A 13,193-nucleotide genomic window follows, 5' to 3' on the forward strand; every position below is an offset into this window, starting at 1 on the left:
GGGCCACAATTTGTGGCAACATTAGCTAATGGCTTGCCCCCGGGTTCGCACGGGGTCTGTGTCTAAGCGGAGGCTGCAGTTGAAGGCTTGAGTCATAAGTATGCCCATTGCAATGGCTCTGGGTTCAAGGCTGTTCTCTCTCAATGATCCCCCTGTTTGAAACGTTAAGTGAGGTACAGGCCAAGAATATTCATTTTTGAGGGTTACTTGGGGTAGGTTTTTCGAAAAACAAATCGTAGATGGGGCACAAAATGCAAGTGAAGATAGATTTTTCTATCAAATAATATCATTATAATCTATATTATCTGTTTAAGGGCACTGCTTTCATGAAATTGCTTTACATTAAATACTCCTTTGCTCTTCTCAACGAAAACTTAATAAATGTCAACTAGGTGTATTGCAAATCAGATTTGAATAGTTTAATCGGAAAGAGACTACTATATCACTTGAACAATTCATTTCCATGTGCCTTTTTGAGGCTTCTTTTCGCCAGTGTTAGCCCCCCAGCTGTGTTTACTTCTAATTTTGTTTTGCAGATCTTCAACCGATCGAAAACAATTCAAGTTCGTTGCCTAAGTCTTTTGATTGGGCCATGTCAGCAAAAACCAAGTCAGCGGCGAACACGTTTCGAGCCACAACATTTAATGAGCCGCATTGCATTTGGTAGATTGCAACATGGTGCCGGTGCCATGCCACTCGAAACGCATTGAACTCGCTCATGTCGGTGTCGGTGTCGATGTCGAAGCTCATGCCGACTCACGCACATATTTCGGGCCAAGAGACTGCCTCAGACTCGGCCCCCACTCTCTGCGGTGTCAAGCTGCCAAAAAAAAAACAAAAGCATTAATAAATTGCCAGACAAAAAGAGCACGAAAGAGAGCCAACTCTTTGGAGTTCAGCTAAGAGCAAGGTGAAAAACAGCTCAAAATGCAACCGCCGCAGCGCTCTCAGCGTTTTCTTTAAAAGAGCCCAGGCCGCCGGATGCCGAGCACAGTTCGAGCCCAGACGTTGCCGAGGAGGGAGCCCACTTACCATACATAATACACCAAAAAGCATATAGCGGGAGATATAAACGATACCGAAACGGAACAACGGAACGTAACGGAACGTAACGAAACAAAACGCAACGGTGAAAGAAAGTCGCGAGTGAAATTTCAGTGTGGTTTTGTCTTCTCCTTCTACCGAAACGGCTGCGCGAATGCCGATGACAAAACAAACGTGAAGCGTGGTAAAGAGTGGTTCAACATCAAGTGTGTGGTTGCCATTGAGGCCCGCCCGAGTGCCAATTGCAAGTGTTGGTGGAGTGAAGAAAGTTGCAGACGCAGACGCAGACGTCATCAGTAAAAGTGAATTTTGATCTGGATTAGAGAATCAGCTAATCCTAGGCCCAATATAAGCTAAACCTACCAAAAAAATATAACAACAAATAAACTCAAACCAATAAACAATGAAGGTAAGTTCGAGTGCCGTCGATCCTGCAGTGAAAGTTGCCTCAGATAATGGACTAATTAGTGCATCGGTATGCCCCTTGCTGCTGTCCCCACTCCCACCCTCATGACAGCCATATCTCGTTTATGCAATTTCTTTTGCCAAACAAGTTCAAGTGCAAGGCATTCTGTGGGGAAACCCGTTTTATGTTGGCCACACATCGCTGACTTTATTAGCTAAGCCAGACCAGCGTGATGGCTATCGCACTCTCTCAGCCACACACACACCAAACGGAGGCAGAGACATGGCTACCAATGAATAGCTACAGATACCATTGGTTATGTAAGCTCTGGCTAACCCAAAAATCCCAATTGATGCATCGCTGCACTCGAGAGACCTTCTCTCTCTCCTACTCGACATTTGATCGGCGAATACTCATTCAGATGGAACCTTATGTCACATCCCATACCGTCCCAACCATCTGAAGTCCCATTTGACCGTGTGTGAAGGTAAAATATCATGCATAATTATTATGTCAGACCTGGTGGTGCTTCTATGTGTCATGGCTGCTTTCCAAAAATTGTTAAACAAAAATTTGAATAAAGCAGCGGAGGAAGCTTCAAAAAGAAGCACGTAAAAACAATAAACGAGTCCGAAAACTGAACCTACCGCAATTAATGTTTTGTGCCCAAGCTGTAGCCCTGTATTGGAGCGATATCCAGCATTGAGTAGTATAAAATATGCCAATTGAATTTGAACACAGCGAAAAAAGAGACACCAAAAGACACACGGGCTGATATGAGAGCCGGCACAGACAATACTTTCACTCTCAGACTCTCGCGCGCGTTTAAATATTGGCTATAACAATGAGCAGGCATAAAAAAAGAGAGCCAAACGGAAGATGGCTAATGGCTAATGGCCCCTGTAAATATTGGCCAATAGTTCAATATGCCAACGATCTCATTCGGAATGAATTTCAATCAAATTTCGCACTCGCACTCGCGCATTGCATTCAATTATTTCAATTTTTTATTCCACATCGTCTGGGCCATCAGCCATTGAAAACAGATTTTCGATTATTATTTTATTAACTCTATAATGGGTTTATGTTTGCTTATGCAATTGCCAAGAAAAACGCAAGCACAGAAGAGAGAACCATGATGGTTTTTTTTGTTTTGTGTGTGTGTATTAATTTGTGCATTTGTATGCAAATTGCAATTATTGGGACCCTGGCATAGCCAATTCCAATTTTTGTATATAAGAAATGAACCATAAACCCTGTCCGCAACCAATATGGAGAGTCATAATCGAGGTTGCGCCATCGGGGAAAGGCTGCAAATTTGATTAATATTTATTTGAGGCGGTTCCACTTAACACACAAAAAAAACTAATTTAAAGATCATTTTTGTTGGTATATTCGTATCACTAATTGCACATTTCTCAATCGATTTACTGACCCGAATCCGATCTCATTTGAAGATTGTATTTCATGGAACTTATAACGAGTGGCTGAAAGGGATTGCAAATCACATAGACACTCAATCATAATAAAAATTCGGGCACATTTTTACCTGTTAAATAAATTCAATTTAAATTGAATACCCATTGAATATTATTCAATGAAGTTTAACGATGAAAATTCAGGTCCTGACTGCGAGTGTACCAAGCAATAGAAAACAGTTTTCTAATATTTTTTAGTAAAATTTCCTCTGCAGTTTGTCAATAATTTCTGGCATATTCAATCACAACTAAATCCATTCATTTTGATTAAATTTTCATGCATCAAATTCCAAATCTATGTAATATAAATATATCTGAATTTTCCCTACAACTTTCGTTGCAATTTAAAATCAGTTCCATTTCAATTACGAATTTTGCAACAAATTTAAGTTTAATTTAATCAGAGTTGTGCCATTTATTTCAGTGAAACTCGATATTTATCCAACGAGATTTCCCGCAATTTCCTTCACTTTCAATTAGAACAACCCCAATTCATTGCCCATCAATTGGGGGGAGACTTTGGTTTCAATTATAAGCCATTGACAGCTCGATGGGGCATGAAACCGATGCGAACGCTGACAAGTCAAAGCAGTCAAGCTGCACCACCCGGCCCCGCTGTTGGCCCGCTCAACCGTGAACCACTGGGGGGGGACACCAGATGCAGACCGGGGATTATGCATAACATATTTTGCGTTGTCAAAACGTTCAACATTAAGTGGAAGATTATGATTGCACATTGTGTCTGCTGCTCTGTCTGCCGCTCTGTCTGCTGGTCTGTCGCTCTGCGTGCCTGTGTGGGTGACAGTTGACAAATGAGTGCACAGATGAGGAAATTGGGCTGTTGTGTGGTGCAACCGCAAAAGCTGACTTGCCACAATTCGGCAATTGAATTTTACCGCTTGCTATGGCCATTGTTATGGCCATCACGTGCCTTTCAAATAGATCCTATCCAGATTATGCAACTAACTGTCTAACATTTCGATTTTCATGCAGACATTCCGTGTGAACCTGCTGCTGCTGGCCGCCCTGCCTCTGGTGTGCCATGCCCATCCCTATCCCGCAGCGGACAAATCCCTCTCGCTGGAGGACGTGTCCTCGGACCTGGACAACGAACAGGGCGAGAGCGTGAAGGAGTCACAGATAGCCAAGCGTTCCGGCAGCTTCGATTATGTGGCGCACCTGAAGTCGGGTCTGCTCTCGGGCATTGGCCAGGCCTCTGCCTCGATTGCCGGTGGAAGTTCTGGTGGCAGCCACGGAGGCGGCGGCGACAGCTACAAGTCCCACGAGATTGTGGTCCATGTAAGTGAAGTGGAAATCTTCTTCGCTGCCAAGCCAAACCAATCCATTTACTTTCCTTTTTTGGTTGTTTTGCAGGGCAACTCTGTGGACTATGATCCCTGGTCGTTCAAGAAGTCTGTGCTGAACACCATCTTCCAGGCGGTCAAGGCCATCACGGGCGGTGTGACTGCTCTCAAGGGTCAGCTGATCAAGGGCAGCGGGTATGCCCTGAGTGCGGGTGGCACTCTGGTGGCAGCCGGCGGCGACAAGGTCACCGATGTGGGCAAGTCCATCATCAACTCGGCGCACATCAACTCCCACGGCTATGCCACAAGTCACTCCAGCAGCAGCAGCGGTGGACTCTTCGCTAAGCTCAGCTCCCTGTCGGGTGCCTCTTCCGGTGGCAGCAGCGGCCACAAGTCCGTCCCCTCCCCCGTGATCCATACTGATAGTAAGTATCCGATGGATGGTAGCCATTGGGCCGTGAACTCCACTCCTCCACGGCGACTGTCATTCGGTTATGCAACACACTCGCCGGACTAGATGCATAACAATTAACCAGCCTAATGGGCAATGCATGCATGCCCCTGTGCCCCCTGTGTCCCCTGCGCCCCCTGTGTCCCGCCCGGTCCACTATCCAAAACGGAAGAGACAACTTCCAGCTCCGATTCGGTGGTGGCAGCTGCTCCGCTCGGCAGCAGCCAGTTCCACATCCAAAACCAAATCGGAGCGTCCATTGAACCTGGCCGGCAACTTTCGTTTTTGCAGCCAACCCGTTTGGTCTGCGTCTGCGACTGCGTCCCATTTTGGCTCACCGACTCTCAATCTGACACTGACTCTTTACCGTTGCAGCCATCACCACGTACGAGATACCCAGTGGCCACGCCAGCTATGGTCCGCCATCCAAGCCGCCGAGCTACAGCAGTGCCACGCACCAGTATCTGCCCCCGGTGGGCGGCAGCTATGGAGGCAGCGGCGGCGGTGCGCCATTCAGCGTCAGCCATTCGGCAGCCTTCGAGGCACCATCCAGCAACTATCTGCCATCGGCCTATGGACAAGATGGTGCGTAGTTGTCCTCTGAATAAATCAGAATATGCTTTGTGGTTTTGGTCTACTGTAAATACAATATATATCCCGTACATACATATATCATGCAGTTAATAGAGGTGAAGTGTGCTAAATATAATCATAGAAAATATATAATCATATGTAAATATAATCATGTAACATTTTAGGCCTTCAATAAGTAAATAATATAATTAAGAAATGTCCAAGGACTTGATTTAAGCGATTAATTTTCCTACTGAAAGTGATTTAGATATGCGAAAGAGCATTCAACTTTTAAACTCAATCAAATTGATCGTAGAACTATTTGCTACAAGGGTAAATCTACCTCAAATAATGCTGACACTCGAAATCTGCAGCAAATCACTTTCAGAAATGTACAGAAAATGGCACCTATTGTAGAACCACTTTCCATGCCCCAAAGTGTACTTCTCTTATGGATCAACTTTATTTGTATATATCTTTGCAATTTCCACAAGAGTAGAAAACTTTTGACAGCTGCAACTCTTTCGGCCCTCACAGAGCGATAACTTGTCTCCGTCAGCTTACAATCGCAAATCACTCAACTTCATTAACATACTACCTCACTGTACCACCCTGCCCCCACCTTACCAGCATACCGCCATGCCATCACGCCACACCCTTTTGCCTTCCCTTCAGCCCATTTCCGCACTTGGCAAACAACCAGACGAAAGTGAAAGCATCATCATCATCGTCATCGGGGTTCATAATTCGTGAAGACGAAGCAAAAATCACACAAATACATGCACAAACATACATTGTAAATACTGTAAATATTAACACTCGCCATCCAAGTCGGAGGAGACTCTATCGCTCTCTCTCTCTCTCTCTGTAGCTCTCTTTCTCTGTGCAATCCATTGGATAGTCCAGACAGACCCATGGGGTTTCCAGTGCGATCCAATGACACATTTGCCAGGCTAAGTTAATTCGGCTTTTTAACACATTGCGCAAGCGAACATTAATTGAATCCATGTACATAAATATGCATACAAATGTAGATATATATATATATATATGTAAATATAGGATTAAGCATTATTTAATGATTGATCATGTCACCATCTAGTAGCAGTCCGTTAACTGTAGCTGTGGAGCTATTTATAGAGCCATTTGCAGTGGCCACATGTCGCATACTTGATATCTGTGCGCATGCCCATTCAGTTAATGGCTCATTAAATGGTCTACAGAAAACCTTCAATGGAAAACTATGATAATTGCCAGTTGGAGAACTCTGTAGGTCGTGTGTCACATAAAGCTAACAAACAACTAAAATCGGAATTCATCTTTGATCATCAAGAAAATCATCATTATCCCGGAGGCAGGCCGGCGAGAGTGTTCAATAAAAATGTGTAATTATTGTACAGCAAATTAAAGTCATCTAACACCACACATACACACACACACATATAAATCATACACACACACACACACACACACACACGACAACCAATTGTAAATACAGCTAAAAAAAAAACAAAACTAAAAAAAATCAAATATTTAATTTGGTAAATCTAATAAAATCTCACTCATTGCATACACACCTGAACCACCCACCTATACAACTACAAACCACCACCCACACACAAACAAAAACACTCAATTCAACATCCAATATCCAACAATTTGAACAAACCCATCCCGGCAGCGGCCAGCGCCCACAACAGCGACTTCAACATCTATGGGCGCCACACGAAGCTGACGGACGACGAGGCACGACGCGCGGCCAATCAGCTGCAGGAGATACTCAATCTGATGCCCAACGGCAAGACGGAGTACACGGCCTCCAAGACGGTAGATCTGCCCACGGGCGGCACGGGGCAGGAGCAGGCGGAGGTCTACAACAGCTATGGACTGCCGCTGCCCAATAATCTGGGAACCCTAGAGTCCCTCTCGCACACGGAATCGATAACGGCAGCGTATGCACCGGGAGGGAGGAACCCCGCCGATGTGTACCATCAGATGGCCAAGAGGCCGAGCGGTGGACCGACTGCAGAGGAGCTGTACATACAGAAGCATCCCAATGAGGGCTATGACTACCCGCCGCCGGCAAAGGCTCCGGCCGTTGTGACCCCAGCGGCGCAAACTGTGAACGAGTATCGCGTGGAGAACTACCATGCCAACAAGAGCAACGCCCTCAAGGATCTGTCGCCCATCATAGCCGCCCTGGAGGTGGCCAAGCGCAAGGGGAATTACCAGCAGAGCGGACCCGTCAACTACGCCATCGAGAAGCAGGTGCACAAGGAATTGCCCTTCAATTACCTGCCGCCGGTGGTGCAGAAGTTCAAGCACGTGTACAGTGCCCCACCGCCGGGCTACCAGAGTCACAGTGGGGGCTACAAGGTGCGCCGCCATGTGGCCAAGCATCCCAAACGTGTCTTCCGGCCGCAGGACTACGAGATACACGACCCGCTGATGTTCAACCGACTGCTGGAGGTGTGAGGAGAGCATCCCAGTGACCTGGAGACCAAAGTGTCAAGTGTGCTAGAACCTAGTTGTAGTCCTCTAAGTCATGTGCAGCATTTAATCCTAGATCGTTGACAGCTAACTTATTTATGTATTTATATCCTCATCGGCATCGTTATCGTGATTAATTATTTATTGAGACTCGCCGAATATTTCTTGGTTAGCCAAATAAAAGAGAGTCCCAAAGCACAGCATGTACCAGACACCGAGCACCATTCCCATTCAACTTTGCTCCTCCTGTTCTTCCTTCCTGTTTTGCACTGCTTGCCCGCACCCACACACCCGCACGTCTACACATGCAACCACCCCACCACCGCACCATCAAATCAGCCGGATATCCTTCTCACCTCTCACCGCTCTCTTTACAGTCTACCAGCAGTAGTCGCCACGTAGCCCCCGTAGCGGACCAGGACCGAGCTGTTGCTGTGGACCATGCCCATTCCGTTCTACAGCACTCTCCGCCTTCATGTATCATAGAGTTAGTCAAACCGTTCCTGCCCTTCCGTCACCACCATAACTTCTCCTCCGAATTCCCTCTCATTCTAAACGCATTTCCCGATCCGATGAACCCACTAGAACCCACTTTGCGGGGGGTGCCAGCCAGCCAGCCAACCAACAGTGCAGTCAGTGTGCATTAATTGAATTGACTTACCCTTATTTACCCTTACCCCTAACCCATTTTACGCTTAAGTATTTAAATTACATAAATAAATCGTTGATTACAAGTGTTTCGCATTTGTTCTTTTGTGCTGGGAGAAGCAAGAAAAATAATTAACTTATTAAAAATATTCTTTGAGCTCAGTTATCTAATCAAAACAAATACGTTTTTGTATTCCGAAGTTTTAAATAATTCAAGCAAACGGATGATGAATTTTAGCATTGCAATAATTTGGTCTGCCTAAAAGTATGCCACAAAATATTACAAGCGAAGATGAAATTTCTGTAGCATATTTTAGGTGCACAAAAAACCGAATAAAAAGAAAATAAATAATATTAAAAAATTTAATTTAAAAAGAATATACATCTTTATGAGTCAGAGAATTCAATCAATCCCCAGAGAATGAATTGTGTGTCATAAGAGTATCTCAAGAACTTTAATTACAAGGTACAGGAGGACTGCAATTTATGTTTCTGGCTTAGGTAACTTGTAGCCTTTGGCAATTTACATTACGTATTGATGCTGTGCCACAGAAATAAATTCTTCCAAAAAATTTTAATTTCAAATTAATATCATCATCTATTGGCTCCTACTGCATGCCCATCGCCCATCCGCAATAAAACTCTCCCACTTCGATTATTAATAATGGATTTAATTATCGCTTACGAAAATCTCAGGGGCAGAGTGCACCTGCGTGGATAGGACCTAAAGGCAAGGAATCTCTGGGTTGAAGAGGAGGACTGGGAGGCAGCGAACGTGACTGCCATGACAACCAAGCACTCCTTCGCGCTCAGTAGTAGCCGAAGGAGATATCGTGCAGCGGCTGGGCACTGCCTTGGGGCAGGGCGTAGTCGCGGGCCAGCTGATCGAGGAGACTGCCGCCTCCACCTCCGCCACCGCTGCGTGGCTGTGACTGCGGCTGTGGCTGGGGCTGTGGCTGATAGCTGGACTGCTGCTGCACGGGACGGGCAACGGGCGCCTGCGAGGGACCGAAACCAAAAGAATCCAAGAGCGGACGTCCTCCGGAAGCAGGTGCCAGGAAGCCCTGGGCACGAGCGCTGCTTGCGGGCGGCGAGGCAGGAGGCAGGGCATAAACGGGCCGGGAAATGCGCACGTTAGAGGGTCCATCGCCGAAGCTCTGGGACTGGGAGTAGTCGGGCTCGGGGCGGGCGGGTCGCTGCAGCGGCGAGTACACCACATCGGTGGTGCGCTGGGCGCCCGGCACTTGGAGGCGTGGTGGCGCTGGTCCCACCTGTTGCGGCGGCTGAGGAGCATACTGGACGCGACGCGGCGGCTGGGGCTGAGGCTCCACTTCCTCCTCCTCGTATTGGACGTACTGTGGCTGCGGCTGCGGCTGTGGGCGAGGCTGTGGGCGTGGCTGGGGACGCTGCTGCTGAACACGCTGCGAGGGAAACAAAGCAAAATGTTTAGAAGGGAAAGCTCCAGCAAATATCTTCTCGGCTTACGTATGGCCTCTGGGGGCGCTGGACAGGCTCATCCGCATAGTCGGGCTCCTCCTTTGCCGTCTCATCGACCAGAGTGGGCGGCGCCACGGTGATGCCCTCTCCTGAGGGCTGGAAGCCGTACTTGTTGGCTCCATACTCCACCACGCGCACCTTGCCCGTCTCGTCCACATATCCGTACTTGCCCTTGACCTCGCCGGTGGCCAGTTTCGTCTCGATCTTGAAGGAGCCATCGGCTCCCTCATAGCCGTACGTGTATGAGCCATCTTCGTTGTGCCTGAGGAGCAGCAGAATCGATTTATTACTGGGACCCCAGACCATGGCTGGCGACTCACTTGTTGATCTGCTTGAGGATGGGCACTGGCGTGGGGCGCGGCACTTCGGCCTGGTTGGACGGACGCAGGCGGACGGGGGACGCGCGCGGTGTGTTCTCCTGGTAGTCCTGGTAGTCCTGGGCACCCACCAGTCCCACGCCAATCAGACAGCCGACAAAGAGCAAACGCTGCAGCTACAAGGAAATGAATCAAATAGTCGTCGTTGCAGGAGAAATGGCAACCGGTTCGCTAATTGCCAGCACGTCCGTTCCGCCTCTTCCTGCGGACAGCGGAACACCTTGACAGTGCTGACGGCAAAGAATGCCAGACGGCAACGGTGTCTACAAAAGTCTTAAGTCAGGCGGCTGCCTTTCACTTTTCAGCCGGCCAATGACACCCTCAATGCCAAGCAGGAACCGATTGCCCCCCTCTACACAGATATACCCGTTTATGGTAGCTGAGTTGCATAAAGTCCAGAGCTGAGGCCCAGGCCCAGACCCAGAGGGAGAGTGACACGCGATATGGCTTGGGCTGGGTTTAATTGAATACAGAGTCAGGCAACAGAGTCAGTGGCAGCATCAACATGGGGGGAAATGCAACCGAAGATTAAAGACAAAACGGAAGAGGAATGCCAATTTTGTGTTGGCCAGACCCATGACTCCCACACACACGCAGACACAGGCACACACACATGCACAGAGCAGCTGTGTTTGGTATTGGGTAATCCAGAGGCGGTGGCACATTCGGAGGACAAGAAAGAGGCAGGCACAGAAATTATGTGAATCTGCGAAAAAGTTCCCACACTTGCCAGGGAAATGTGTTGCAAGTTGCAACTGATGCAGCTGTGGCATGCAAATGCCAATGAAATTGCCCAGACAACTGGTAATGTTGTTACACGGTAGATGGAGGGGCACTAAGCCAGAGAGAGAGAGCCTGACACCTATACAAGGAAGCCTATTCGAGCCTGTAACTAGTTCAATCCCACTTCAGCATGCTGAGCTCCTGTAGAGAGGATGGGACTCCTGTCAAAGTCCTGCCATGTTTGCTGCTGGCAACAGTCTGGCCAACAGCAAACAATCCCCGATGCCAAGAATCGAGCTGAGGTGCTTTTGACTCCTACTCCCGTTTGGCATTTCGGACTTTTGCTGCTTTTTGCTCGACCATTCCGCATGCCAAAACCTTTCACTATCCACAGCGCTGCACCACATGCTGCAGCCTTGGCTCGCCAACGAGCGGACAGACAGTCGAAAAGATAGACGGATAGACAAACAGACAGACAGACAGAGTCAAAGCTGGCTGGCTGGCTGGCTGGCTGGTTGTCTGGTTGGCATGGAGTCGAGGTTGGACACACATGAACATGGGGACCCAGTGCACCAGTGCACCAGAGGCACACAAATCGAAACAGAAACCGTTGCAACTGACCAAAAACTTGACTACCGCGTGTGAACCAGAGCCGTAGCCATAGCCGTAGCCATAGCCATAGCCAGAGCGGATTCCAGCGATTGCCTTTGATATTTTCGCGCTCGAGTAGAGGGGCAATGGGCATCGCATCGCACTGCATCGCGTTACAGTCTGCAGCGAGGCTTGTTAGTGTAAAACTTTTGCTGATTGAAGTTCCTGCAACTATTTGCTCTGCTCTGCTCTTTTTTTTTCTTTTTCTTTTTCTTCTTTTTTGTTGTGCTCTTTTCCCAAGAATCTGCCAAACGAGTTGTGTTCGTCCATAAATTATGTCAAAATCCAGTTACCAAATTGGGTGCCAGAGACAAGAGAGCTGGAAAATGTCGCTTGCTGGCTGGCTGGCTGGCTGGCTGACTGTGCTGGCTGGTTGCTCGACAATTGCGATCGGGGGCTGGTAGCAAATTAACGGTTCACTCGATTTGCATAGCAAATTATGCGATATTTGCACAAGAGTCGCCGCAATCCGCAATGACGTAATATTCCAGAGCTGGGCTAGAGAGCTGGAGTTGTTGCACCAGCAACAGCGCAATAGCAGCACCTGATTGCCCCTGTCCACAACTGCCACGCATTCAGCTTACAGCATTTAGCACCCAGAGAGCCCAGGCTTCGTCGTGTGACCTTTGCTATTATGAGTGCTTTATGTGTAACCCACCCCACACCCCACACCCAGTCACTCACCCATTCACCCACTCACCCACATCCGCCCACTCACACATACCACTTTCATGTTGATGTTGATTGCCTTTTGTTGGCTGGAACTATCTCGAATCGATTAAAGACTGTGAATGCAAGCTGAGAAGGCCTTCGCGGGGCAACACCCAACGATATCCAAAATCAAAAATCCACCAAAATCCAACACAACAAAGCACTTTCAATTTCAATTTCAATTCGTCTAATGAACCGGGTACTGGTACTGGAGCGGCACAATCTCGAACGTGGCGTGGCTTTGGCGGAGCTGAGAGATCGCGTTGAGGCTGGAATGAGACTGGAGACCGACGACCGACCGACTGAGCCGCCCAAGTTGTTGTATTTCGCTTTATATACCGCTGGAGGAAAACCTTTTATTTCTCCAATACCAACAGCTAACGGACCAAACACCGACACCACCGAGCAGCAGCACCACAGCAGCAGCAACCCAGCGACAGCGCCAGCACCAGCGCCAGCACCACGAAACTTCACCAACAAGTCAGCGGCGCCAGCGCAAAAGGACAGAGAGCAATCAAGAGCGGCTGAGCGGGAGAGAGGACAGTGAAGTGAGAGCTTGGACAGCTTCTCTGAGAGAGCTTCTCTCTGTGCTTTTGCAAGCTTTTCCTTGGATCAATACTAATAAATAAATATAGAAAATTTTAAAGAACAGAAGTTAGACTTACATATTATGGAATTCCCTTTCCTTACTCCACTCAACAAATCAAACCTTCCTGCAAGCACTCTCCAACGAACCAATCCCTCATTCTGAGAATTTTTACCAACTTCTGGCCAAAGCAGTTTCAAGTTTTCTTGCCCAAACTAATAAAAATACTCGTCTAAATTGAATTACGACTTGTT

The 13,193-nt window shown here is 47.7% G+C and overlaps 2 protein-coding genes across 4 annotated transcripts; one reads left to right on the forward strand and one right to left on the reverse strand.

The window, feature by feature from the left end:
• The first annotated feature begins 1,327 nt into the window (after positions 1-1,327).
• Positions 1,328-8,480, forward strand: LOC111065074. Of its 3 annotated transcripts, none has more exons than XM_022353081.2 (5): positions 1,328-1,453; positions 3,922-4,227; positions 4,303-4,657; positions 5,059-5,268; positions 6,938-8,480. In XM_022353081.2, the coding sequence occupies exons 1-5, from the start codon at positions 1,448-1,450 to the stop codon at positions 7,729-7,731; spliced, it is 1,671 nt and encodes a 556-aa protein (XP_022208773.2). In that variant the 5' UTR covers positions 1,328-1,447; the 3' UTR covers positions 7,732-8,480. The 3 variants fall into 3 exon arrangements, with proteins under 3 accessions (XP_022208773.2, XP_022208932.2, XP_022208848.2); XM_022353240.2 differs by having other exon boundaries at positions 8,124-8,480; XM_022353156.2 differs by lacking the exon at positions 1,328-1,453 and having other exon boundaries at positions 3,916-4,227.
• A 561-nt stretch (positions 8,481-9,041) lies between these two features.
• Positions 9,042-12,525, reverse strand: LOC111067529 (pollen-specific leucine-rich repeat extensin-like protein 1). Its single transcript, XM_022356674.2, has 4 exons — positions 12,367-12,525; positions 10,212-10,384; positions 9,880-10,153; positions 9,042-9,815 (listed from the first exon to the last, which is right to left on the reverse strand). The coding sequence occupies exons 1-4, from the start codon at positions 12,373-12,375 to the stop codon at positions 9,204-9,206; spliced, it is 1,068 nt and encodes a 355-aa protein (XP_022212366.2). The 5' UTR covers positions 12,376-12,525; the 3' UTR covers positions 9,042-9,203.
• Between the last annotated feature and the right edge of the window lie 668 nt (positions 12,526-13,193).

The sequence above is a fragment of the Drosophila obscura genome, unplaced genomic scaffold (genome assembly GCF_018151105.1).
Source record: "Drosophila obscura isolate BZ-5 IFL unplaced genomic scaffold, ASM1815110v1 contig_150, whole genome shotgun sequence".
NCBI lineage: Eukaryota > Metazoa > Arthropoda > Insecta > Diptera > Drosophilidae > Drosophila > Drosophila obscura.